The following is a 23,580-nucleotide window of genomic DNA, read 5'->3' on the forward strand; positions in this document are numbered from 1 at the left end:
TACTTTTGCCGCACCCTGTACTCCGATTTCTTTTTCACTGGGGACAGATGCCTTGCCCAGATCAGAGCATTCCCTCACCTGGTTAACAAAAAGGAAAACTGTGTCAGTATACTGAATCACCGCGGTCTCGAATCATCTCTTCCAAAATCTTGGTGAGATGAGACTAGCGTCACACCAGGCGGCACTTTCGGGGAGGTGATGCAGCTGGGGCGGGGAGACACACGAAGAGAGCAGAGGAAACGGAAACGGGGAAATACTTCTACACTAAGTCCTCGGGCTTCGGGGCAAGACAACTGGTGTTGGCGTCCCCCTTTGGCTTAAAATGGGATAGTGTGGCAAGTCTGATGCGACTTGAAAGGTTTACCTTGATTCGTGATTTACTAAACAACTTCAGTAAAATGATTTGCCTCAAACGTAATCAGAAGCCAGCAACTGAAAAGCGAAACCATGAACAGCTCCAGCGCCGCAGCGAAGCTGTGACAGGTCGACGCCTTCACTCGGAAAGCTCAAGATGGCCGGGCGAGGAGCCTAAGGCGGCTGCCCACACGCAGAACCCCTCGCCCGGAGCCTAGCCCGAGGAAGTCAGGGCACGCGCCACGCCCCCCTCGCGTAACCGATGACGTAATCCCGCTCGTCCGCATACGTGCCGCAGGGCGCCAGACCCGCCCCCAACCCTCTATCTCCCGAAAAACCAGGCGATCAGTGTCATACGTGAAGCATGCCGGGACTAGCTTTCCAGCCTCCCAGCAGCCCCTGCGACGGGCATACGTAAGGAACTAGCTGGCTACGGCCGTTCTCCGTAAGATGGCGGACCGGCGGCGGCAGCGAGCTTCGCAGGACACAGAGGACGAAGAGTCTGGTGCTTCCGGCTCAGACAGCGGCGGTTCCCTGGCGCGGGGCGCCGGGGGCTGTAGCAGTAGCGCTGGAGGCAGCGGCAGCGGCTCTCTACCTTCCCAGCGCGGAGGCCGAGCCGGGGCCCTCCATCTGCGGCGGGTGGAGAGCGGGGGTGCCAGGAGCGCTGAAGAGTCTGAGTGTGTGAGTGCGCGCGGGCGGGGTGGGCCGGGCCGGGTGGCTAGCGGGCCTGGGGGCGTGGTGTAGGTGATGAGGGGAGGCTGCGAGCTGGTAGTGGTAGATGCTGAGGCATATAGTGTCGGAGAAGAGCACGGTTATCCAGTTGCAGTTTCCGTCCGGAGCTCCGAGGGAAGAGGAGGGGTTGGGGGTTTCTGGGAGGAGTGCAGAGCCGCCGCGGATGGACAGCGAATGTTTTATCCAGAAGCCAGGGACCGTATCTCCCTTGGAGGCTACTTGATAAAGATGTGCCATTCCTCATTTCCCTTTTTCACCGTTTTGTGTTGAGTCTTCAGCTCTCCACCCTCTGGAAATTACAAAACTAACCCATGACTTCTTTCCTTCAGGAGAGTGAAGATGGCATCGAGGGCGATGGTGAGTAGCATCCTCTTGAGTTTTTTGCCCAAACACCCGGGTCACCTATTTCTAGCAGTTGACATCCTCTCCTGCTTTTGTGGCTTTGGGGGACGGTGCTGCAGACTGGTTCTCTGTAGCATAGTACTAAAGAACATAGCTTTTAGCAGCATGATCTTAGTCAAGTCACTCGTTGAGCCCGTTTCGTGGCTGTAACTGGGGACTATAATTTTATCCACCTCATAAGTTGCTGGTATCAGAATTAAATGAGAATTTTAGCCTGACTTACAGCATACAGTCAGGAAATGTAATTATAATAATTTGTTACTTTTTTTTCTTTACACATTTCTGTTTTCTTTCAGCTGTTCTCTCGGATTATGAAAGTGCAGAAGACTCAGAAGTGAGTGTGATAGGTTCTTTTTCCTTTGGTGTAGGTTAGAAGATGTTATTTATATGTATGTGTGTATTTTTTCTTTTGAAAATGCATTTTAAAAACATGTATGTGCCTATGGTTCAGAAGTACCATGACCTGCTTGCTACTCCTTGTGCATTCTTCATTTATGCTTTTGAAAAGCTTACAGAAGGTGTAATTCAGCTAGAGTGAGGGAAACTTGATGCAGACCTCTTCAGGCCACATGTGTTCTGTTGTTCGTAGTTGCTGTTTGCCCAATCTGAAGAAAGTAAGTTTTTACATAAGAGAATGAGAACGTCCCTGAAGGCCTTCGCAGGATGTATGACAGTTCATTTTATGCTGCTTATATAGTTAAGCCAGCCCATTGGGTATTTTTTTGAGTGTATCCAGAAGCCCTCGGCAGGATTCCAACTGGCTTGTGTTAGAAACATTCCTCAGTTTATAGATGGGACTTTTCTCTCTATCTTTAGGTAAACATTTCCTTAAGCCAAGCTTTTGCAAACCTAATTGTTTTGATTGGTAAAACTACTAGAAATGCCATCAGAATGGCTGTTTCTTGGGATTGTTGAATAGAGTCTTGAGTTCTGGATTTTGGTTATGGAGTTTTATACAGGAAGAATTGGATTGTGGATCAAAGGTTCATTGTGTAAATTTTGTAGAACCATCACCACTTATCAGACTTTGCATTAAGATGCAACTGTGAACACTAACAAAATTCCTAAATTTGGGATTCTCATGAGTAAGGAGATGAAACACTCAGGCAGTCATAGGAATTGAATAGGAACATCCTGCTGGAGAATAGGGTTAAGTAAGGTATCAGTTGCTGGATACTGAATGCATCTTAGGCAGTCAGAAAAGAATAGATGGAAGTTAGAGGGAACAACAGGCATGAAAGCCCAGAGACAGGAGAGAAGGTTAAATATTGGAAACTTGCAAGTAGTTTGATGTGGCTGAACACTGTTGGAACAGGATGGATACATAAAGGCAAATTAGTGAAGGGGCTTACTTGTACTTTGCTCTGTGCCAGGAGCTGTATAGTCACTGAATGCCAGACAGACATGGTTCTACCCTCATGGAATGTACATTCTGGATCAGAGGGGGGGAATAGGCAGTTAAGGAATAATTGCAATAATGTTTGTTAAGGGCATGATATTGGAAGCATGAGGTGCTTCAGGAGTGCAGAGCAGGGGCAACTAACTGAGCTGAGGTTATTTGAAAGTGCTTGGAGGATGGGATGTTAAAATAGAGATTTGAAGGATGAGTGGGAGATAGCCAGGCATAGTTTTCTAAGCAGAGGGAAGGAACAGTGGGAAGAAGGTTGAGAAGGGATGGGCTGCATGGTGAGTGGGTGAATGTGAAAAATTTAGTATGACTGATAGTAAATGATACATCTGAGGTCCCAATCTTAATTTATTCTAAGGAAGTGAAAAAGATAATAAACTTTTAAACAGGAATGCATGTTTAGACTTAAATTTTAAAAACTGAGCTCGTCAGATCCAAGGAACACCTGCATCAGAGAACCTAGTGGCTAGTCCTCCTGAAGCAGGAGTCTTGCAGAGGGAGGGAAAACTCGGACGTTTATATTTTACGAGATCCCAGGTTGATGCTTATGCACAGAAATGTTTGAGAAATTATTATTTTTATAACAGTTGTTTTTATCTGTGATGGGGAATTGGTCTGAGGGCAACAGGATTGGAGACAGAAAAGCTAGTAAGAAAGATGTTGTGGAAGTCCAGAGGAGTGGTAGGTGTGTCACGGAGTGGAATGATGGAGGTGAAAAAGAAGTGGGCAGAACCGAAAGTTATTTAGGTTATGGAGTTGACAGAGTGAAGTGTTTGATGAAGTGACATATTTTTCTCTCGAGTCAGTGGTAAGTATCTGCAAGAGTAAAAGGGATGTGAGAAATTTTGGAGTGAGAGGTGGGGCAGTAGTCGCTGGAGAATGGAAACATTGGAAAGACTGCAGCCAGTGTAGAGTGTTCAGTGAGGTTGGGCGGTTTTGAATTTATACAGCTCTCACCATTCTGTATGTAAGTGAGTTTGAATGTTATCCTAATAGGAAAGAACTACTACTGAAGGTTCAAGTGTGAATGATGAATTGCAGGCGAGGCAGGATTGGAGGCAGGGAAAGCTGTTAAGAGGTTATTAGGATGGTCCAAGGGGCATGATGGTACCCTAAAGAAGGGACATGGCAGTGGGACTTGCAAACTGTGGACAGATTGGAGAGATATTAAATGGTATTAACAGAACTTCTTGATTGGTTGAATGTGAAGCCTGAATTAAGGAGGAGTCAGGGGGATGCCCAACTTGATGAAGGGTGGTATCCACTGAGAGTGGGACCATAGGACGGGGAGGTTTCAGAAGGGATAGTGGTGGGTTAAGTTTTGGATGTTTTGAGATTGAGGAACCCTGGGTTAGCTACCAGCCAAATGTGGCTATTTAAATCATTAAACTTGAGTTAAAACTTCAGTTCCTCACTTTTTTTAAAAGATTTTATTTACTTATTTATTTTTTTTTTAGAGAGGTAAGGGAGGGAGAAAGAAGAAACATCAGTGTGCGGTTGCTGGGGTCATGGCCTGCAACCCAGGCATGTACTCTGACTGGGAATCGAACCTGTGACACTTTGGTTTGCAACCTGCGCTTAATCCACTGAGAGTTCCTCACTCTTAATAGCTATATTTTATGTACTCATTATCCATATATGGCTGGTGGCTGCTGTATTGGACAGCAGATAAGAAAATTTTCATCATCACAGAAAGCCAATGAGATGTGCTGGTCTGGATTAAGATCAGAGAATGACCTGGCTGGCGTAGCTCAGTGGATTGAGTGCGGGCTGAGAACCAAAGTGTCCCAGGTTCGAGTCCCAGCCAGGGTACATTTCCTGGGTTGCAGGCCATAACCCCCAGCAAACCACACATGATGTTTCTCTCTCTCTCTCTCTCTCCCTCCCTTCCTTCCCTCTCTAAAAATAAATAAATAAAATCTTTAAAAAAAAATCAGAGAATGAGATCTGATGTCCTGATTTTCATAGTATCTATCACTGCTTGCATTTTCCTTTTGGTTACTAACTGTTTATACTTAGATACTGCAGCTTACTCTTGCCTATTTTTTTTTTTTAAGTTTGATCTCTTAATCTACAGGTTAGTTTTTCATCCCTTTTTTTCCCCCACAGTTTACATGTTGGAAAGATTTTGATGGCTGTCCACTCATGGTCCAGTACAATGTGCTCTCTCTGTCCCTTTGTATTTCCTGCAAATGAGTGTTTTCAGATTCATGAAAACAGTGTGAGCCAAAGAATTTATCTTGAGCAAAACTGATGATCACCTAATTTTCTTTCCCTTACAAGTCACTTGCTGTTTTGTCTATATGTATTGAGGATATTTTCTTTAAGGTCCAGTAATTCTACTAGAGTTTTCTTGGTACTGGTCATTCTGGGTCAGTGTTCGCAGATACGAGATGTGCTATTCTGCAGTATGCCATGGGGCTCCTAAATATTCTTTGCCTGTCTTCACTCTTTAACCCTTTCTTCTTAGTCTGTTTTATCTTTTCCTTCATTTCTTTTTTATTTTTTATTGATTTTAGAGAAACATCAATTGTTGTTGTACTAATTTAGGCATTCTTTGGTTGATTCTTGTATGTATCCTTACCAGGGTTGAACCTGCAACCTTGGTGTATTGGGATGGTGCTCCAACCAACTGGGCTACCCCGCCAAGGCTCTTTTTGATGTTTAAAATATTTTCTTTTCACCTTTTATTTCTCTTGTGGCATTATTGGGTTTATTAACTTTAGTGTTCCTTGTAGTTAGCCTCTATTTGAAATGTTTTTTTCCTTTAATTTTCAGTACCTTCCTGAGTTGTTTCATTTCATTTTTGAGTTCTGCTAATTCCGACTCTTCTTTCATGCCTTATATGATTTTCTTAATGTCTTTTAGTTCATTTTGAAACAGAAGTTATAATTTTGATATATGTGCATGTCTTTCTGGCATGCTTTTATTGTCTGCAGGAATGCTATTCTACTTTTTTTTTCTCATGATAATTTATAGGGGATTTGACCTCTGTATTTTTCTGTTAGTTTTATGTAAAATTAGTTTTTTTCATCTCTTAGAAGTGGCTCAGAATAGTTTTTTCTGATTTCACAGAGCTCCCTCTTCTGTTATTTTCCTGCAGTGTTAAGGAATATACAGTGACTTGATTTTTGAGACTTCCTGCTTTTATTTCTCTTATTAATTTGTTTTAGTCCTTCGTTCATTTCTTTTTTTTTTTTTTAACTCTCAGGGGAGAAAAAGCTTATTGATTTTTAGAGAGAGGGGGAGAGAGGGAGAGAGAGGAGGAGAGAAACATCTGCACAAGACAGAAACATTGTTGCCTCTTGTATGTGCCCTGACTGGACATCGAACCCACAACCTTTCAGTTTATGGGATGACACTCCACCCAAGTGAGCCACAACCAGCCAGTGCTTTTTGTTTTCTTAAATATGTTTTATTGTTTTTAGAGAGAGGGACGCAGGAGGGAAGAAGAGAGAAACATCAATTCGTTGCTCCACTTATCCATGCACTTATGTTGGCTAATCCTTGTATGTACCCTGACTGGGGATCAAACCCACAACCTTGGCATATCGGGACCATGCTCTCATCAACCGAGCTACCTGGCCAGGGTCTCCTTCATTTCTTTTATCCCTCTTCTGTTCAATCTGATTCTTACCTCAACAGTTTCTCTTCAGTGTGGAACCCCATCCTAGAAAGGAGCCATGGTAGCCAGGCTCCTTTCAGACAATTTCAAGGTTCGGTGGGGTTAGACTTCTCTAGCCCCAGTCAGACCTCCTTATTGCAGGATCCTTATGCTTGTGTGCTCCCAAAGGCAGTAATTACCTCCTGTCAGTCCTGCTCTCCACTGAACACCTGTTGATTATTTCAGTGTTCTCCTGTTTTCAGATCCATTTACTTCTCTGCTTTCTCTGGCACTGACACCAGTCTGATACAGGCCTTGTGGCTGTTGGTGCTTTGTTCTTTTGTGCATATGTTTTGGGTGTTGGGCATACCTCATAACCTAGTTTTGTTGTAAATGTTGTCAGAAAGGTTTTGATTTTGCTATCTATATGCTCTCATTTCATGTGGAGATTTAAAGAGATCAAAAACTATGCTACTGCCATTTTTTTTTTCAGAATCCTTTAAGAAAAAATATTTATTTTTAAAATTTTATTTATTGCCTGTACCAGTCTGGCTCAGTTGGTTGGGCATTGTTTCACAAAGGGAAAAGTTGCTGGTTCAATTCCCGGTCAGGGCACATGCCTGAGTTGCAGGTATGGTAAGAGAGGCAACCAGTTGGTATTTCTCTCTTGGGTTGCTGTTTCTCTCCCTCCCTCCCTTCCTCTCTCTCTAAAAATAAATAAAATACAAAAAAACTTTTTATTAATTGATTTTAGAGAGAGAGATACCAATTTGTTGTTCGCTTATTTATGCATTCATTGGTTGACTCTTGTATGTGCCCTCACTGGAGATCGAACCCACATCCTTTGTGTATCAGGATGATGTTCTTATTTATTTATTTATTTATTTATTTATTTAAATCATTGTTCAAGTACAGTTTTCTCCCTTTTTACTCCCATTCCAGCCCACTCACCCAACCCTCCCCACAGATGATGTTCTAATCTACTGACCTACCCAGCCAAGGTTTCTTCAAGAAAATTGTTTAAAGAATCTTGACTATAAGGGGAGTCTGGAGAGATAGCTGGAAGGAAGCCTATGAGGTTAAGAGAGTTTGGTGTTGTTTTTATTGTATTATTTTGTTTTGATTTGACTTTAGAGAGAGAGAGAGGCACATTGGTTTGTTCCACTTTTTAAACAATTTTTTAAAAAGATTATTTATTTTTAGAGAGGGAAGGGGGAGAGAGAGAGGGAGGGAGAGAAAGGGAGAGAAACATCAATGGGCGGTTGCTGGGGGTCATGGCCTGCAACCTAGGGTATGTGCCCTGACTGGGAATCGAACCTGCCATGCCTAGTTCAAAGCCCATGCTCAATCCACTGAGCTATGCCAGCCAGGGCTTTTTAAACTATTTTTTAAAAATACTTTAAATTTATTTTGTAAAGAGAAAGAGAGGGCTAGAAATATTAATATGCAAGAGAAACATTGATAGGTTGCATCACACACACCCCCAACTGGGGACCTGGTCTGCAACCCCAGCATGCGCCCTCACTGGGAATCAACAGAACCAGCAGCCTTTTGGTTTGCAGGCCAGCACTCAATCCACTGAGCCACACCAGCCAGGGCTGATGAGTGAAGTTTTTTTTAACTCCTTTTAGTGATGGTCCAGTAGTCTGGTCATAGGCCTAGAGAAAGGAGATGTTTGAGTTGGTCCTATCTCGGGCACATGGGAGTGGCACGTGAATTGAGAGTGTTATCAGTAGCGATTGGGGTGAATTGGCCACGGAATGTAAAGAGAGGAAAGCGAATGTGGGAAAGGACTGATTGATAGGGAGAAAGTGGGAAGGTCAAGAGAGTAGATATCTTGAGTTGTAGGTAGGTGAGAGGGTGAGGGAAAAACTGGGTAAAAAGAGGAATAATAGGGTTTTTGAAATTGCTTTATTGACATGCTATGGAAGTTATCCATTTAAATATACAATTCTGTAGTTTTTAGTATATTCACAGGTATATGTGGCCATCATCACAGTTTCGGAACATTTTCATCACCTCAGAAAGAAACCCTGTATTCTTTATCACCCCTGCCCCAGTTCCTCAATACACATCTCTACCAGCCCTAAGCAACCACAAGTCTACTTTCTGTGTCTAGAGATTTCCCCATTCTGGAATTTTATATGAATGGAATCATATAATATATGGAGTCTTGTGGCTGGCTTCATTCACTTAGCATGTTTCTAAATTGTAGCATGTATCAGTACTTCACCCCTTTTTCTGGCTGAATGAGGTTCCATTGTATGGATATGCCACATTTTGTTTACCCATCCATCCATTGACATTCAAGTTTCTAATTTTTTGTTACTAATGTGCAAGTTGTTGTGTGGACATACATTTACGTTTTTCTTGGGTATGTACCTAGGAATGGAATTGCTGAGTCGTATGGTAACCCCTGAATTGTTTGAGGAACTGCCAAACTGTTTTTCAAAGTAGCTGTACCAGTTTAAATTCCCAAAAGCAGTATATGGGAATCTAATTTCTCCACATGCTAAACAGCACTTGTTACTGTCTTGATTTTTTTTTTAATCCTTACCAAGGGACATGCTTATTGATTTTTAGGGGTGGGGTGAGAGCACGAGAAAGAGAAAGAAACATTGATTGGTTGCCTCCCATACATGCTCCAGCTGGGGACAGAACATGCAACCTAGGTATGCGCCCTGATCAGGAATTGAACCCATGACCTTTCGGTTTATGAGACGAAACTCTAACCAACAGGCTTTCTTGATTTTTTTATTCTAGCCATCTTAGTAGATGTAAAATGGTATCTCATTTTTATTTACATTTCCAGGATGACGGATGATGTTGAGCATTTTTTTTCTTGTGCTTATCAGCCAATTTGCTATTTGGGAAAATGGTGATTCTGATATTTTGTCCATTTTTAAAAGGGGTTGTCTTTGTACTGTTAAGTTGTAAGGGTTTTTTAATACATTTTAGATGCAAGGTCCTTATCAGATATATGGTTTCCAAATACTTTCCTATTCTGTGGGTTATCTTTTCATTTTCTTGATAGTGTAAGTTTTTAATTTTGAAGGTCAGTATATGTTTTTTCTTTTGTTGCTTGTGCTGTTGTGTCTAAGAAGGCTTTGCTGAATCCATGCCAAATCCAAAGTTGTGAAAGTTAACTCCTATGTTTTCTTCAAAGAGTTTCATAGTTTTAGTTCTTACATTTAGGTCTTTTTGAGTTAATTTTTGTATATGGAGTGAGATAAGGGTCTAACTTCATTCTTTTAAATGTGGCAGTTTTGACCAAAGTCTAGGGTATTTAAATTTAAGATTTAAAAAATGGATCAAGTTTACTTTAAAACCTACATAGCAGTACCAAGTATCGACGTTTTATGAGAGTTTGAGCCAAACTGGCCACATATGCCAGGGAACAAGATGTCAAATGCTTCTTTTATGCCTTTGAAGTTAAGGAGGGAAAGGAAGGAAGATCACATGGAAGTGCGGGAAAAGCAAGACGGGGATTGGATTACAGGATAGTGAACAAGATTGTATGCTCCCTTGAGGTTGCTTATTCAGAGGTGTCTTAACGTAGATGCATGGAAACAATGGACAGGGCTTGCTTAAGGCAAAGGTAAACCTTTTACTCAAGAAGTTATAGACCTGAGGTGTGACTACCCATTATGATCTGCCCTTAGGAACTTATGATCAGTTCACCCTGTGAGGTTACTTTCCATAGAACCCCTTCTTTCATCCACACAGGTAAGACTGGTCTGGAGTGTGGCCATGGAAATGGATGCCTGAAGTGGAGGTGAAGAATGTGAACTCATTGCTGAAGGCTTCAAGTGAAGGACAGGGTGGGCCCAGGCAGGAGCATGGAGGTATAGCCAGGTGATAGGAGCCCCAGAGGAACTCCCGGGAGTTTAAAATGAGGCTGGAGGAGTTGGATCTGGAGGAAACATTGAAAACAAGAAAGACACCAACTCCACCCTTTATTCTGATATACGTGGGAGTGGAAGGATGAGCCAAAACCTCCACAGTGAGAACTCAGCTAGGGAAGCAGTTGCTTCATGGGAGAGTTAGGCTTTGAAGTTGGGAACAGTGTACACTGAAGTGATGGAATCAACAGTAGGGGAGTTTGTCTCTGGAAAAGGGTTTCTTGTTTGTTTATTTGTTTGTTTTTAAGATTTTACTTATTTATTTTTAGAGAGAGTGGAAGGGAAGGAGAAAACCATCATTCTGTTGCCTTTCACACGTCCTCAACCTGGGACCTGACCCACAATGCAGATATGTACCCTGGCCAGGAATCGAACCACAACCTTTTGATTCATAGACTGGCGCGCAATACACTGAGCCACACCAGCCAGGGCCAGAAAAGTGTTTTGATGTCAGCCCTCAGCCAAAACAGCGTGGTGACCTTAGGATAGCACTTTTTTTTTGCAAATTCTCATCTGAGGATATGTTTATTGGTTTGAGAGAGAGAACGTCGATCACTTGCCTCCTGTATGTGCCCCGACTGGGGGTTCAACCTGCAACCTTTTGGGGTTCAAGGCAACGCTGACAGAGCCACCTGGTCAGGGCTGGGGTAGCACTTTCGCTTCAGTTATACCAGACTCTGACTCTGATTTGGAATATCCTCAGCACTATGCCGTTTGTATTTTTCTGTCCTGCCCTGGAAACAAAATTCATTTCTCATTTGGAATAAAAGAGTTGCCTCATTTGACATTCCACCACTAGATTAGAGGAGATAGAGCATAAAAACAAACTTTCCTCATTAATTGTGCTGATACTATTTTAAGATGTTTGAATTCAGTCAGTGTGTGTGTGGGTGTGTGATGAATTAAGGTCACATATACACACCAAGTAATATTGCAATTTCTGCTGCAGAACTAGCAGAGAAAATAGGATCAAGGAAAGAACTAAATGATTACCACCTACCTATCCCCATCTCAAGAGGAGGGAAAACTTATGATTGAGGCTAAATGGGAAGAATCAAGGGCAGCTGGTTGTTAAGAAGCACTGAGTAAAGGCTTGATTCTCACAGTGTGTGGGGGGTCAAACAGTCTTCCTCAGTTCTGTAGGTTTCATACCAGTATCACCTTTCTGATAATCTAACCCAAAATGCTTAAAGACCAAAATACCCAGAGGCTGAACAGGGGAAAATGATGAAAAGAAATTAATTGGCTTATCTGAACTAAGCAGGCTGACACAGCTCTGTTTGGAGAAAGGGCAGAAACCTAGTGCTTCTTGCTGCATCAGGAACCTCATAGTGAGTCTCTGATCAGACTGCTGAGGCCAGCCTGGGTTGGAGTTACAAAAAGGTCTGGTTCAGGTCAAGTGTCGGACTCAGTTGGAGAACAAGAGCAGTTACACACATATTGTAACAGGTGGCAGAGGTGTCTTCATACCCTGACATATCAACCCAGCAATGGAGACCAGACCACCTTCCCTTGAACTCATGCCTCTGTGTTCTCACAGTTCTCTAAACCCACCCCCCTAACTTATAGCTTTGCCTTCTTAGGTCCAAATCCTGGGAGGACAAGAAAGAGTACATCTCCATCTTCTTAGCATGAGCCTTAGCTGCCCCTTTTCCCTGCCTAGAATTAGCTGCACTCTTATTACCTGATGCTTTCTAGTGACTCCTACATAGGGGACAGTCTCAGGGCCCTCCTGTGTGCAGACAGACCCCCGCCTTCTCTGTCACAAGCAGGGTTATATAATCTTGATGTGTCGAGCGGAAAAGAGGATAGAGAAGAGAGAGAGCACTTGGGCTTTAATTTTTTTGTTTTGTTTCTAAGATGGAATTTTTAACTTGTTCTCTAAGGTTTCCCAAGTTCAAATTTTATGATTACATAATTTTGGACAGCGTTACCTGTGTTAAGGGGATCTCATGTTGCAGAAAATTTAGTGTGCATGTCATAGGCATCAAAAATGCGAGCCACTGTTTTCCAGCTTGAGGGTTAATAGCACCTTGGGAAGCCATAGATAGAGTTGGGGGAAGTTTGCAAATCCACTAGCTCAGCTCTCCTTATCCGTAGAATGACTACATCTCTCACCTTTACATACTACTATTTCGAGTATGTAAAAATTAACAAAATGTGCCCTGGCTGGCGTAGCTCAGTGGATTGAGCGCGGGCTGCAAACCAAAGTGTCGCAGGCTCGATTCCCAGTCAGGGTACATGCCTGGGTTGTAGGCCATGACCCCCAGCAACCACACATTGATGTTTCTCTTCTCTCTCTCTCCCTCCCCCCCCCCTCCGTCTCTAATAAATAATTAATAAAATCTTTTTAAAATTTAAAAAAAATAAATAAATTTTAAGTATTTTAAGTAGTATTGAATATATAGTAATTGTTTGTCATTATATGTTTTCTTAGTGGAACTACTGAGCCTCTGTCTCAGAGAGAGCCATGAAAAGTTTAGATCCTAAAAGGGGGTTCACATAATCTAAACTGTTGAGTTAGAATCTCTGTTCTAAGCCATTTTGAGTTGAGAAAATTCACAACTTGAGTTACAGCAGTTATTAGGCGCTGCATGTTTAAGAGACAATTCATGGAGCAGGAGAGAAACTATCAGCACAGATTAAGCTCTTTCTGTATGTAAGGTGCTTTACTGCCTCCCATCCGTATTCCCTGGGCTCCTTCCCCAGAGGCTGCCACTGATTGCATATCTTCCTGGGAAGCTTATATGAAGCTGTATGTGTGGATATGTTTTATGTGATTTTGTTTTCACAGTGCCCTTATCTTCTAGAAATTTTAGTAAAAATATTCTCTAGAAACTTTAGTAAGAATATTGATATGTTTGCCTTTTTTGGTGGGGGGGCAGTTTATTGATTCTAGAGAGAGAGGAAGGGCAGGAGAAAGTGAGGGAGAGAAACATTGATGAGAGAGAGAAACATAGATTGGTTGCCTTTTGCACATACCCTGACTGGGGACTGAATCTGCAACCCAGGCATATGCCCTGACCAGGAATTGAACCCACAACCTTTTGGTTTGCAGGATGACGCCCAATCAACTGAGCCACACCGGCCAGGGCGATATGTTTGCTTTTAATTCTTAAATTCCTTAGAAAATGTTTTCCTAAAGAATGGAAAATTTTAAAATGCACCTTTCAGATCTGTCAGATCTCCATAGTTGACAGAGAGACTTTTTTCAGGGCGAAGAAGGGGAGTACAGTGAAGAAGAAAACTCCAAAGTAGAGTTGAAATCAGAAGCCAATGATGCGGCTAATTCTTCAGCGAAAGAAGAGAAGGGAGAAGAAAAGCCTGACTCCAAAGGCACTGTAACAGGAGAGAGGCAGAGTGGGGACGGACAGGTCAGTACCCACCAAAGGCCTCCATTTTGGGGGCTGGAAGAGGGGCCCTCAACCTTGGAGGGAGTAAGGAAGCCTTTGCCTGTCCTTCAGGAGAGCACAGAGCCCGTGGAGAACAAAGTGCCCAAGCACTTGGATGACGACGAAGATCGGAAGAACCCAGCATACATACCACGGAAAGGGCTCTTCTTCGAGCACGACCTTCGAGGGCAAACTCAGGAGGAGGAAGTCAGGTAGTAGCCACTTGCTGCTGCTGTGTAGTGTGTACTTAGTGTTTTGTGTATGCTAGGTGCTTTGCTAAGTGCTTTACCTATGTTTTGCTTACCGCTCACAACATTTTTAAGGTTAGTGTTACCTCTTGTACAAATGAGGAAAGCGAGGCTTAGAATATTTGGTAACTCTTGGTGCAGCAGCTAGGATCCACACCTACACTGCCGCTGCCTTTCTTAACCTGGGGCTCAAGGCCTCGGCGGTACGAAGGACTTGCATGGGCTGCCTTACAGGAAAGAAGTGTTTTCAAGGGGCCAAGTAGTTTGAAGCGAAATCCTTCCTTGTTTCTATTCCTGTTTCACTTGAGCCCGGTAGGCCCTGAGGTGTCACGATGCACCCTGGCTTTTGGGAGACCTGTTCTGTACACAGTCTGTCAGGGGAGATGGAGAGACTACCTGAAGTTCCTTCTGTTTCCCTGCCCAATGCTGTTGTTTCGTAAACATCTTTACTTGACAGATTCTGCCTACCTAAGACACTTTTTCCTGGTTTTATCCAGACCCAAGGGGCGTCAGCGAAAGCTGTGGAAAGATGAGGGTCGCTGGGAGCATGACAAGTTCCGAGAAGACGAACAGGCCCCGAAGTCCCGACAGGAGCTCATTGCTCTTTATGGATACGACATCCGCTCAGCTCACAATCCTGATGACATTAAACCCCGAAGAGTCCGGAAACCTAGGTGAGGAAATTTTGGAATCTAGACTATTGGTATTTTAGCAAGAACTCTGCTTTTTAAAATACCAGACAGACTCCCGCCTGTGATTGAATAGGTGAGAAATATGGGAAGTCTTCGTGACCGTCAGTTTAAGACTTTTCTGTTCCATTTATTCAGGTTTGGGAGTCCTCCACAAAGAGAGCCAAACTGGACTGGTGAGCGGCCAAACAAGCCTTATCGCCACCAGGGTCCTGGGGGTACCCTACCACCAAGGACATTTATCAACAGGAAAGCTGCAGGTACTGGCCGCATGTCCACTCCCAGGAATTACTCTCGATCTGGGGGCTTCAAGGAAGGTCGTGCTGGATTTAGGCCTCTGGAGACCGGAGGGCAGCATGGTGGCCGGTCCGGTGAGACTGTGAAACACGAGACTAGTTACCGGTCACGACGCCTGGAGCAGACTCCTGTGCGGGACCCATCTCCAGAAGCAGATGCTCAAGTGCTTGGCAGTCCTGAGAAGGAAGAGGCAGCCTCAGAGATCCCAGCTCCTGCTCCTGACACTGCACCACCACCCCCCGACAGGCCTGTTGAGAAGAAATCCTATTCCCGGGCAAGAAGAACCAGAATCAAAGCTGGAGATGCAGTCAAGGTAGCAGAGGAGGTGCCTCCTCCCCCTGAAGGGCTGACCCCAGCACCTCAAGCCCCAGAAACTACTCCTCCTCCACCTGCTAAGACTGGGAACTGGGAAGCTCCAGTGGATTCCACCACAGGTGGGCTTGAGCAAGATGTGGCCCAACTAAACATAGCAGAACAGAATTGGAATCCAGGACAACCTTCATTCCTGCAACCACGTGAACTTAGGGGTAGGTACCTTAGGGTTATAACCAGATTTTTTTTTTTTTTTGCATCATTGGGTTTGGGAGCATGGGGCTTAAGTCTCTCAGGGATGTGGTGTCTGACAAAAAAAACATAGATTCCTAGGTATATTCATCCAAGGACCTCAGAGCAGTTTTATCTGTTACCTAAGACTAACCCACTGGTTTGCCTCTGTGAACTGGTTGGTCGCCATGTGAACTGGTAGTGAGCTCCTGGGTACAGGGTCCTTTACCACTCTCTATAGAAAAGTGGAAGAAGAAGGCGGCAGTGTTTTCATTATTGGAACTCATGGTTAAAGTTTGAAGGCAGAAACTCATTCATTTGAATTTGGATGAGAATCTTCTAATCTCTTTGAGAGGAAAGTCTTTCTAATTTCCTTAATTTTCTAGAGCCAGGCTGCCCAAAAGAACTTTCTGTAATGGTGGTGCTTTTGAATACTCGTAACATAGCCAAGGTGTCCTGAGTAACTGAAGTTTTCATCCCTTCCATTCCATTCCATTCCATTCCATTTATTTAAAAGGTTTTATTTTTTAGAGAGAAGGGAAGGGAGGGAGAAAGAGGGAGAGAAACATCATCAGTTGCCTACATCCTCAACTGGGGACCTCACATGCAACCCAGGCATATGCACTGACTGGGAATCAAACCAGTGACTTTTGGTGCAGGCCAGCGCTCTATCCACTGAGCCATACCAGCCAGGGCTGACTTTAAATTTTAATCGAAGTTTAAATAGCCACACATGTGACTAGTAGATACATTGGACAGCATGGTTCTAGAGACTAGAACCTATCTACCACCCATTTTGCCCATCTTCAGTCTTCCTCTAACCAGATAGATAAAAGGATCTTTTCCTTAGTTTCCGAAATCTCATTTGAATTTAAAGGTTGGAAATCCTCATGTAGACAGAGTTTCAGCATCCTTCTCTGGTGTGCGTGGTTTTTAAACAGCATAAACCAGTGCAGCCTAAACTGAACCTGCAGCTGCTCTTTGGATCGAGGAGCATACCCTTCTACTGATACCTTATTCTCATTGGAAGGCAGTCTCTAGAATGTAATTTTTTTTTTGTTCTGAGTCATTTTCAGCTAGAGGGGAATTTCTTCCCAAACTTTCAGGCCAGACCTCAGTGGCCAGAAATAATCAGGTAGATTTACAGAACATCCCTCACTGTCCAATTGTTGCTCAGAAACTTTTGGGCTGAGATTTTTTTTACTGTGGTTGATAATGTAATGTGGTAATTGTGACCTACAAGGGATTCTGCACAGGAAAGCATTTTGTGGGCAATCTTGACCTTGTATTTTCTCACTGAAATAATTTTTTTCATGTTCAAAGGCGTTACTGGTATATTAAAGTAATGGTATTAAGGTGATGGTCAGTGGAGGCAAATTTCCACACTGGTGGCATTGGCAGGAAGCAGAGATAGTTTAAAAGGGATTTTTTTTAATTAAAAAATGTTTTAAAGATTTTATTTATTTGTTTTAGATAGAGGGGAAGGGAGGGAGAAAGAGAGGGAGAGAAACATCAATGCGTAGCTAGCTGCCTCTCATGTGTCCCCTACTGGAGGCCTAACCTGGCCAGCAACCCATGCATGTGCTCTGACTGGGAATCGAACCAGCGACCCTTTAGTTTGCAGGCCAGTGCTCAGTCCACTGAGGTACACCAGCTAGGGCTAAAAAATTCTTTATTTAAAGATTTTATGTATTTATTTTTAGAGAGGAAGGGAGGGAGAAGGGTAGAGAACATTGGTGTGAGAAATGTTGATTGGTTGCCTCTTGCACATCCCCAGCCATGAACCAGGCCCTCGACCCAGGCATGTGCCCTGACTGGTAATCAAACCGTGACCTTTCAGTTTGGAGGCCAGCACTCAATCCACTAGCCACACCTGCCAGAGCAGGATTTCGTTAGTTTAAAAGCAGAAAGCCATTTACTGTGTTGGATTCTTCAGCCTGTCGTCTTCTTGATGGTATCTTTGAGTCTCACTGCTGTCTGCTCTGCAGGGGTGACTTTTCTGGTTTATTACAGGAATGCACAACCACATGCACATGGGAGCAGGACCGCCTCCTCAGTTCAACCGGATGGAAGAAATGGTACAGAAGGGGAAAGATATAGATGGGGGGTGCATGTAATAGCTTTTTTAAAAAAGATTTTTTATTTGTTCACTTTTATAGAGAGGGGAAGGAAGGGAGAAAGAGAGGGAGAGAAATATCATGTGATAGGTTGCCTCTCACACGCCCGCAACTGGGGACCTGGCCCACAACCCAGCATGTGCCTCAACCAGGAATTGAACCTGTGACCTTGCAGGCCAGCACTCAATCCACTGAGCCACACCAGCCAGGGCATGCGTGTAATAGCTTTTGAAGCTAGTTTTGCAATTACTCATGTTTTGTTTAATTTGGGTCTCAGAAATGCAGAGGGTTTAGGTTCAAATCTTAATGTTTTTCACTGATTTTTCAATTCATTTTGCAAATATTTTTTAAAGACATGCCACATACAAAGTCCCACCTAAAGTGGGGTGGGGACTCGAACGAGAGTTGGCCATCTGGAAGTCTGCTGGCTCAGGCCTGTTTCTTTATTTCAGGGTGTGCAGGGTGGGCGAGCCAAGCGCTATTCATCTCAGCGGCAGAGACCTGTGCCCGAGCCCCCTGCCCCCCCTGTGCATATCAGCATCATGGAGGGCCATTACTATGATCCACGTGAGTTCTCCCTCATACTTTGGGGTATCTTTTTTGGCACTTTGAAGCAAACTAAGAGACCAGCCTCCTGCCTCCTGAATTTCCATTCTGACTTCTCACAGTGGTTATTGTCTGGTTGCTGTTTTCTTCACATGGAAAATCGAGAACATTCTCTTAAAGGGTTTGGGGGACAGGGAGATTTGTCCATGTGATGTGAAGACTGAGAATTTATGAGAATCCCAATGTGATATCCTACAGTGCAGTTCCAGGGACCAATCTATACCCATGGTGACAGCCCTGCCCCACTGCCTCCTCAGGGCATGATTGTGCAGCCAGAAATGCACCTTCCCCACCCAGGTAAGCATTGCACCTCTCCTTGTATGCTTCCAGTACGTGAGTAGGTGTGTGGGGTATTTGCAAACCCCTCCTCCTGAGCTCTGTGCTGCTTGCCTATGAGACTGGCCACTCTGACTGCCTGGGCAACAGACCTCTAGGGGTCCTCCTGAGGACTTGCATCCTGGGCCTGTTTATACTGGAAACGCTGTTGTTTCTATTTCAATTTCTGTTTTCCTCTCCTTATTCAGGTTTACATCCCCATCAGACACCAGCGCCCCTGCCCAATCCGGGCCTCTATCCCCCACCAGTTTCCATGTCTCCAGGACAGCCACCGCCTCAGCAGTTGCTTGCTCCTACTTACTTCTCTGCTCCAGGAGTGATGAATTTTGGTAATCCCAGTTACCCTTATGCTCCGGGGGCACTGCCTCCCCCGCCACCTCCTCATCTATATCCTAATACACAGGTGAGATGGCTAATGAGCAGACTTTTATAGGTACACGTTCTTGAAATCGGACAGGAATGTGGTATGGGGAGAATGCTTAAGAAATATGAGAGAACACTTCAGTGCCACTGATTTGCATGTGGCTCCAGGACGCCTCTTGGTGGTCAGGAGCTGGAAATGCAGCTTATGTAATACCCATTATCTACTTACTCTCCTTCATTTTTTTAATGGTGTTTCATTTAAGTGTTTGGTATGTCTTAGGCGGCCATTTATTCAGCTGCATAAAGACACTGTATTCTATTTGCAGTCCTACCTGTCCCTGTGCCGCTCAACTCCCAGTAGGTTGAAATCATCTGGTATCCAGAGCGTCACTGCTGAGCTCAGCCATTTGTCAGCCGATGATAGGAATTAGAGGATGCTGGGCCGTGCTTTGAAGAAGCAGGAACCAGAGCATAATTAGGACATACTAAGACAGAAATGAGGAGTCATTTTATTTTTAAGGAGGGCAGCTTAGAGGTTTAAAAAACTATAAATTCCCCAGTTCTTCTGTTTTTGTGCCTGAATAACATTTTTGGTCACAGTTTACAGTTAGATTCCATTCGAATAACATTTTTTGTCACAGTTTAGATGAATTCCTAACTTTCAGTTCTGTCTTACTGGGGTACCCAGGCCCCATCACAGGTATACGGAGGAGTGACTTACTACAACCCGGCCCAGCAGCAGGTGCAGCCAAAGCCCTCCCCACCCCGGAGGACCCCCCAGCCGGTCACCATCAAGCCCCCCCCACCTGAGGTATGAGAGCTCCTTCCCGCACTTCAGGCCGAGGGTCACGTCCGCGGGCTTTCTCTTTCTTCAGGAAATTTCCTCCTGTTCTGGGTGTGTTTCTGTGGAAACACTCGTTTTGTTTTAAATGACTTAATAACAAATTCTAACTTTATTATTTCAGGTTGTAAGCAGAGGTTCCAGTTAATATGAGTTTCTGAATATTTTAAATCTAACATGATATAAAAGTAAGTGTACAGCTTAGTATGTTTCTTACAACATTTTTAAAACTAATGCTCATGCTTGCTTGCTTAACAAACAGTTGCCTCATTGATGCTTTAAGTTGTCATCATGAGTTATTTTGTGTGGGGTCCGGGGTGCTTAAAGGAGTCCCAGAATTTGCCAGTTTTTTTGTTTTGCAATTGCATTGAGCAGGGTTGAAGTAGAAACCATCTTAATGTGACAGAATTTCATTTGGGAAGCTGCAAGGAAAAAATACAGGAGGGCATTTTTTACTAAGGGAAAAGGAAATCTAAATTTGAGGTGAAGAGCCTTAAAAAAACAAATCCTACCATTTGCAACAGCATGGATGGATCTAGAGGGTATTATGCTAAGTGAAGTAAGTCAGTCAGAAAAGGACAAATACCGTATGGTTTCATTTATATGTGGAATCTAAAGAACAAAATGAAATTGAAACAGACTCATGGATACAGAGAGCAGACTGATGGTTGCCAGAGGGGAGAGGGGCCTGAGGCCTGGGTGGAAAGGGTCGCGGGACTGCCAGTTACAGGTTGGAAGTCACAGAGTGGCCGTGGGGACCGGACAGTGCGGCACAGGGAACACAGCCACTGCCGTGGGAACACCGCGTGTGGCACCAGGTGGGCACTGGACATACCAGGGGGAACACTGTGCAAAGTGTTTGATCGTCTAACCGCTCTGCTGAACACCTGAAACAATACAAAGTAGTGTTGAATGTAAGCTGTAATTGAAAAATAAAAGCAACTATATTTCAAAAATTGAGGTGTTAGAGCAGAGCCAATTCTAAAGGTCATGGAGGAGAAAGACCACGGGAGTTTTGTTTTTTTAGGGACATTACTTTAAAACACATTGTTTAGAATGTGGCTTTTTGCAGACAACTTGTAAATGACCGGAGGGCGCACTAACACTTTGGTGGCTCTTCCCCTTTCCCCACGCCTGTCAGAACTGCAGGGGCGAGAGCCCAGGAAAGGAGAGACATGCAGCCAGCTGTTTACTACCAGGAGGGCTTCAACAGTAGGGGGCGCTCCCGCCAGGAAGCAGCTGAATGAAGAGGACCCCTGCCTTCCTATGAGGATAAGGTCTGATACAGCGAGAAAGGGAGACACAAGCGGACTTCCACCCGTTTCCACTCTGCACTTGAGTGAGCCGTGCTCGGGGGAGCGGGGGCCCGGACTGCCCGGACCGCCGCGTCTGCGTCTGCGTCTGGAAGCCCAGGTTTTCGGCTCTTCACTTTGTCCTGGGAAACTTTGCTTCTCCCAGGGAAGCTCCTTCCTGTTTGTTTTGTTTTCTAAGATGTTTGTTTTTTAAAGCCTGGCTTGTTACTCTTAAATTAATATTCTTTAGTTTCTCCTTCTTTGTCTCTCTGTCTCTCTCTCTCTCTGCCTTTAAGTGAGACAAGTTTATTTTTCTGGTTTACTGCCTTCTCTGGTTCCCTTTTGGTTCTTCCCTCCAACCCAGATCATTGAGAATTTACCAGCTGAGCTGGTCTTTTCCCACCAAGTCTGCAGAGCTGGCCTTTCACTTTTGGTTGGCCTGTGTTATTGTGTACATGGATTCTCTTAACTCCTCAAAACTCAAAGTTTGTGGTAGGAGCCTTTCTTCTTGACTTGGTGGACTTCGGGCCTCTACTGAGAGCAAAGTCTCTACAGTGGGAAGAGATGGCGAATCAAGTGTTTCTGTGAGAAAGGGAGGGTGGGGTGAGAGCCTTTGCCCCTTAGGGATATGTATTCACAGAGTCCCTAGGGGGCTCAGTCTCTGAGGTAAGTGAAATCAGAGGGCCCTGCTTTTACTTCCATCCCTCCTGCCACACCCCGTTTTCCAGTTGCTGTGGACCAATGTATCTCTAGAGGCAAATACTATCCAGCAAGCAGTCTACCTGCCCTTTATTATTCATGTCTTTCCTGCCACAAGTGTTGTAGATGTTACTACCTTATTCTCCTGTCCTTGCAAACAGAAGAAGATACTGCACCTGGGCTTAAGGCCTAAGGAAGCCAGTCAGTTTGCAGCAAGGGCTCCTTCCCTCCCTGTCCATGGCACTGCACCACTCTCCTGCTGCCTCTGCGGAAGAGATTCCTGTTACTGCCACACTTGTGTCTGCTGGGGTGACTTGGCCACTGTCTCTGTCCTCTGTAGAACCTAAGGGAGAAGGTGGCAGCTGTGTCTCTCCCCAAGTTGTGTCACTATTCCTATTAAGCAGCTGGCCTGACCACTCTGAGTCACAGGTGTGTGGGGAGGGAGGAGAGGCACTCAAGCTGTAACCCCGAAGGAGGAAATAACTAAGAGATTCTCCCAGAGGTGGCCGGTGGTTGTGCCTTTTGTAGGCTGTTCCCTTTGCCTTAAACCTGACGATGTCTCCTCAAGCCTGTGGGCAGCATGCCCGGATTCCCAGACCTTAAGACACTGTGACAGTTGTCTGTTGGTTCGCTGTATTTTGTTGCAAGAATTCCTCCATGTGTGTTATTACTGTTTTAAAGGGTACACATTTGTGATGGGTATTGTGACTTGAAGATAATAAAATTTAGACTGTAAACTTGGCTTTTGTGCACGAGCGTTGATTTGAGAAGGAGGGAAAATGACTCCTTGGTTTCCCCAGAGTCAGTCACAGCTTGCACTGGCTCCGACTGATGCAGTGGAAGCCGCAGAGGTGAGGAGCCCCCGTGACACCTCAAGCCTGCCTGTGTTCCCCTCCCGTTACCTTCCCTAGCCACGTTCCGCACAGAGCCCGGGTAGCCTGCCGTGCCTTCGTTCGGGAGTGTGGGGCAGAAACTAGCGAGGCGCTGCTCACCCACGTGAACATCATGGCCCTCATGCCCGCCTTTGTCTGAAGCAAGTGCGTCTCCCAGGGTGATGTGCCAGATGTCAGTGCAACTGTACTAGGTCCCCACAGAGGGCGAGGCGCAGGTAGCTGGCTTTCTTGAAAAGTAAAGACTCACGCTGGCACTGAACTATCAGGGACCGCAGTCTAAGCAAGAGGCTCGTGTCAGTCTCAGTGCAGGCGGCGAGGACGGGTAATTGAAAGAGCCCCAGCTGTGGCTCATGCTGCCAGGTACCTCTGCCACTTGGCCTCTGATGAGTGCAGGGCAGTTCCTACCTTTGAAGGGACCGTTGACTCCTCCAGATCCTGGGTGGGTGGAAGTTCACTACAGAAGCTGTCCGCAGTGTGGGGGAGCAACTGGATTTCACACGGAGCTGGCAGCAACTGCTCTCGAGCCGCGCAAATCCTTGTGCACTCAGGGCATGGGCTTTGTGGCACATCTTAAAATGACAGTTGGGGTTCCCCTCTGCCCTTTGGTGGTGTTGCTGCTGCAGGGTGACTATGATTTTCCTGATCCCCATCCCCAGTTCCTTTTCAAATCGTGTCAGTTTGCTTCCCTCCCTCCCCACAGGGTGATGAGTATGGGCCTGATCCGGGGTCCTGCAGAGTGCAGCCAGCCTCGGGGTGGGTTACTGGCAGGAGGAATAAGCGTTTTAAGATGCTTCCTCCTCACCCCTGCCTCTTGCTTCCTCAGTTAGATCCCATTGCTCTCTGTTGCCCTGGTAACCGGCTC

At 44.8% G+C, this 23,580-nt stretch overlaps 1 protein-coding gene across 2 annotated transcripts; it reads left to right on the forward strand.

The window, feature by feature from the left end:
* The first annotated feature begins 668 nt into the window (after positions 1-668).
* On the forward strand, positions 669-22,567 carry CASC3 (CASC3 exon junction complex subunit). Of its 2 annotated transcripts, XM_028519591.2 has the most exons (14): positions 673-1,035; positions 1,416-1,443; positions 1,785-1,822; positions 13,618-13,776; positions 13,867-14,006; positions 14,540-14,716; positions 14,870-15,555; positions 17,585-17,649; positions 18,141-18,255; positions 18,493-18,591; positions 18,819-19,033; positions 19,682-19,804; positions 19,959-20,022; positions 20,976-22,567. In XM_028519591.2, exons 1-13 carry the CDS (start codon positions 805-807, stop codon positions 19,980-19,982), a joined length of 2,100 nt encoding a protein of 699 aa, XP_028375392.1. In that variant the 5' UTR covers positions 673-804; the 3' UTR covers positions 19,983-20,022; positions 20,976-22,567. The 2 variants fall into 2 exon arrangements, with proteins under 2 accessions (XP_035889760.1, XP_028375392.1); XM_036033867.1 differs by having other exon boundaries at positions 669-1,035; positions 13,618-14,006.
* Positions 22,568-23,580: the final 1,013 nt, after the last annotated feature.

This window comes from Phyllostomus discolor, chromosome 8, assembly GCF_004126475.2.
Source record: "Phyllostomus discolor isolate MPI-MPIP mPhyDis1 chromosome 8, mPhyDis1.pri.v3, whole genome shotgun sequence".
NCBI lineage: Eukaryota > Metazoa > Chordata > Mammalia > Chiroptera > Phyllostomidae > Phyllostomus > Phyllostomus discolor.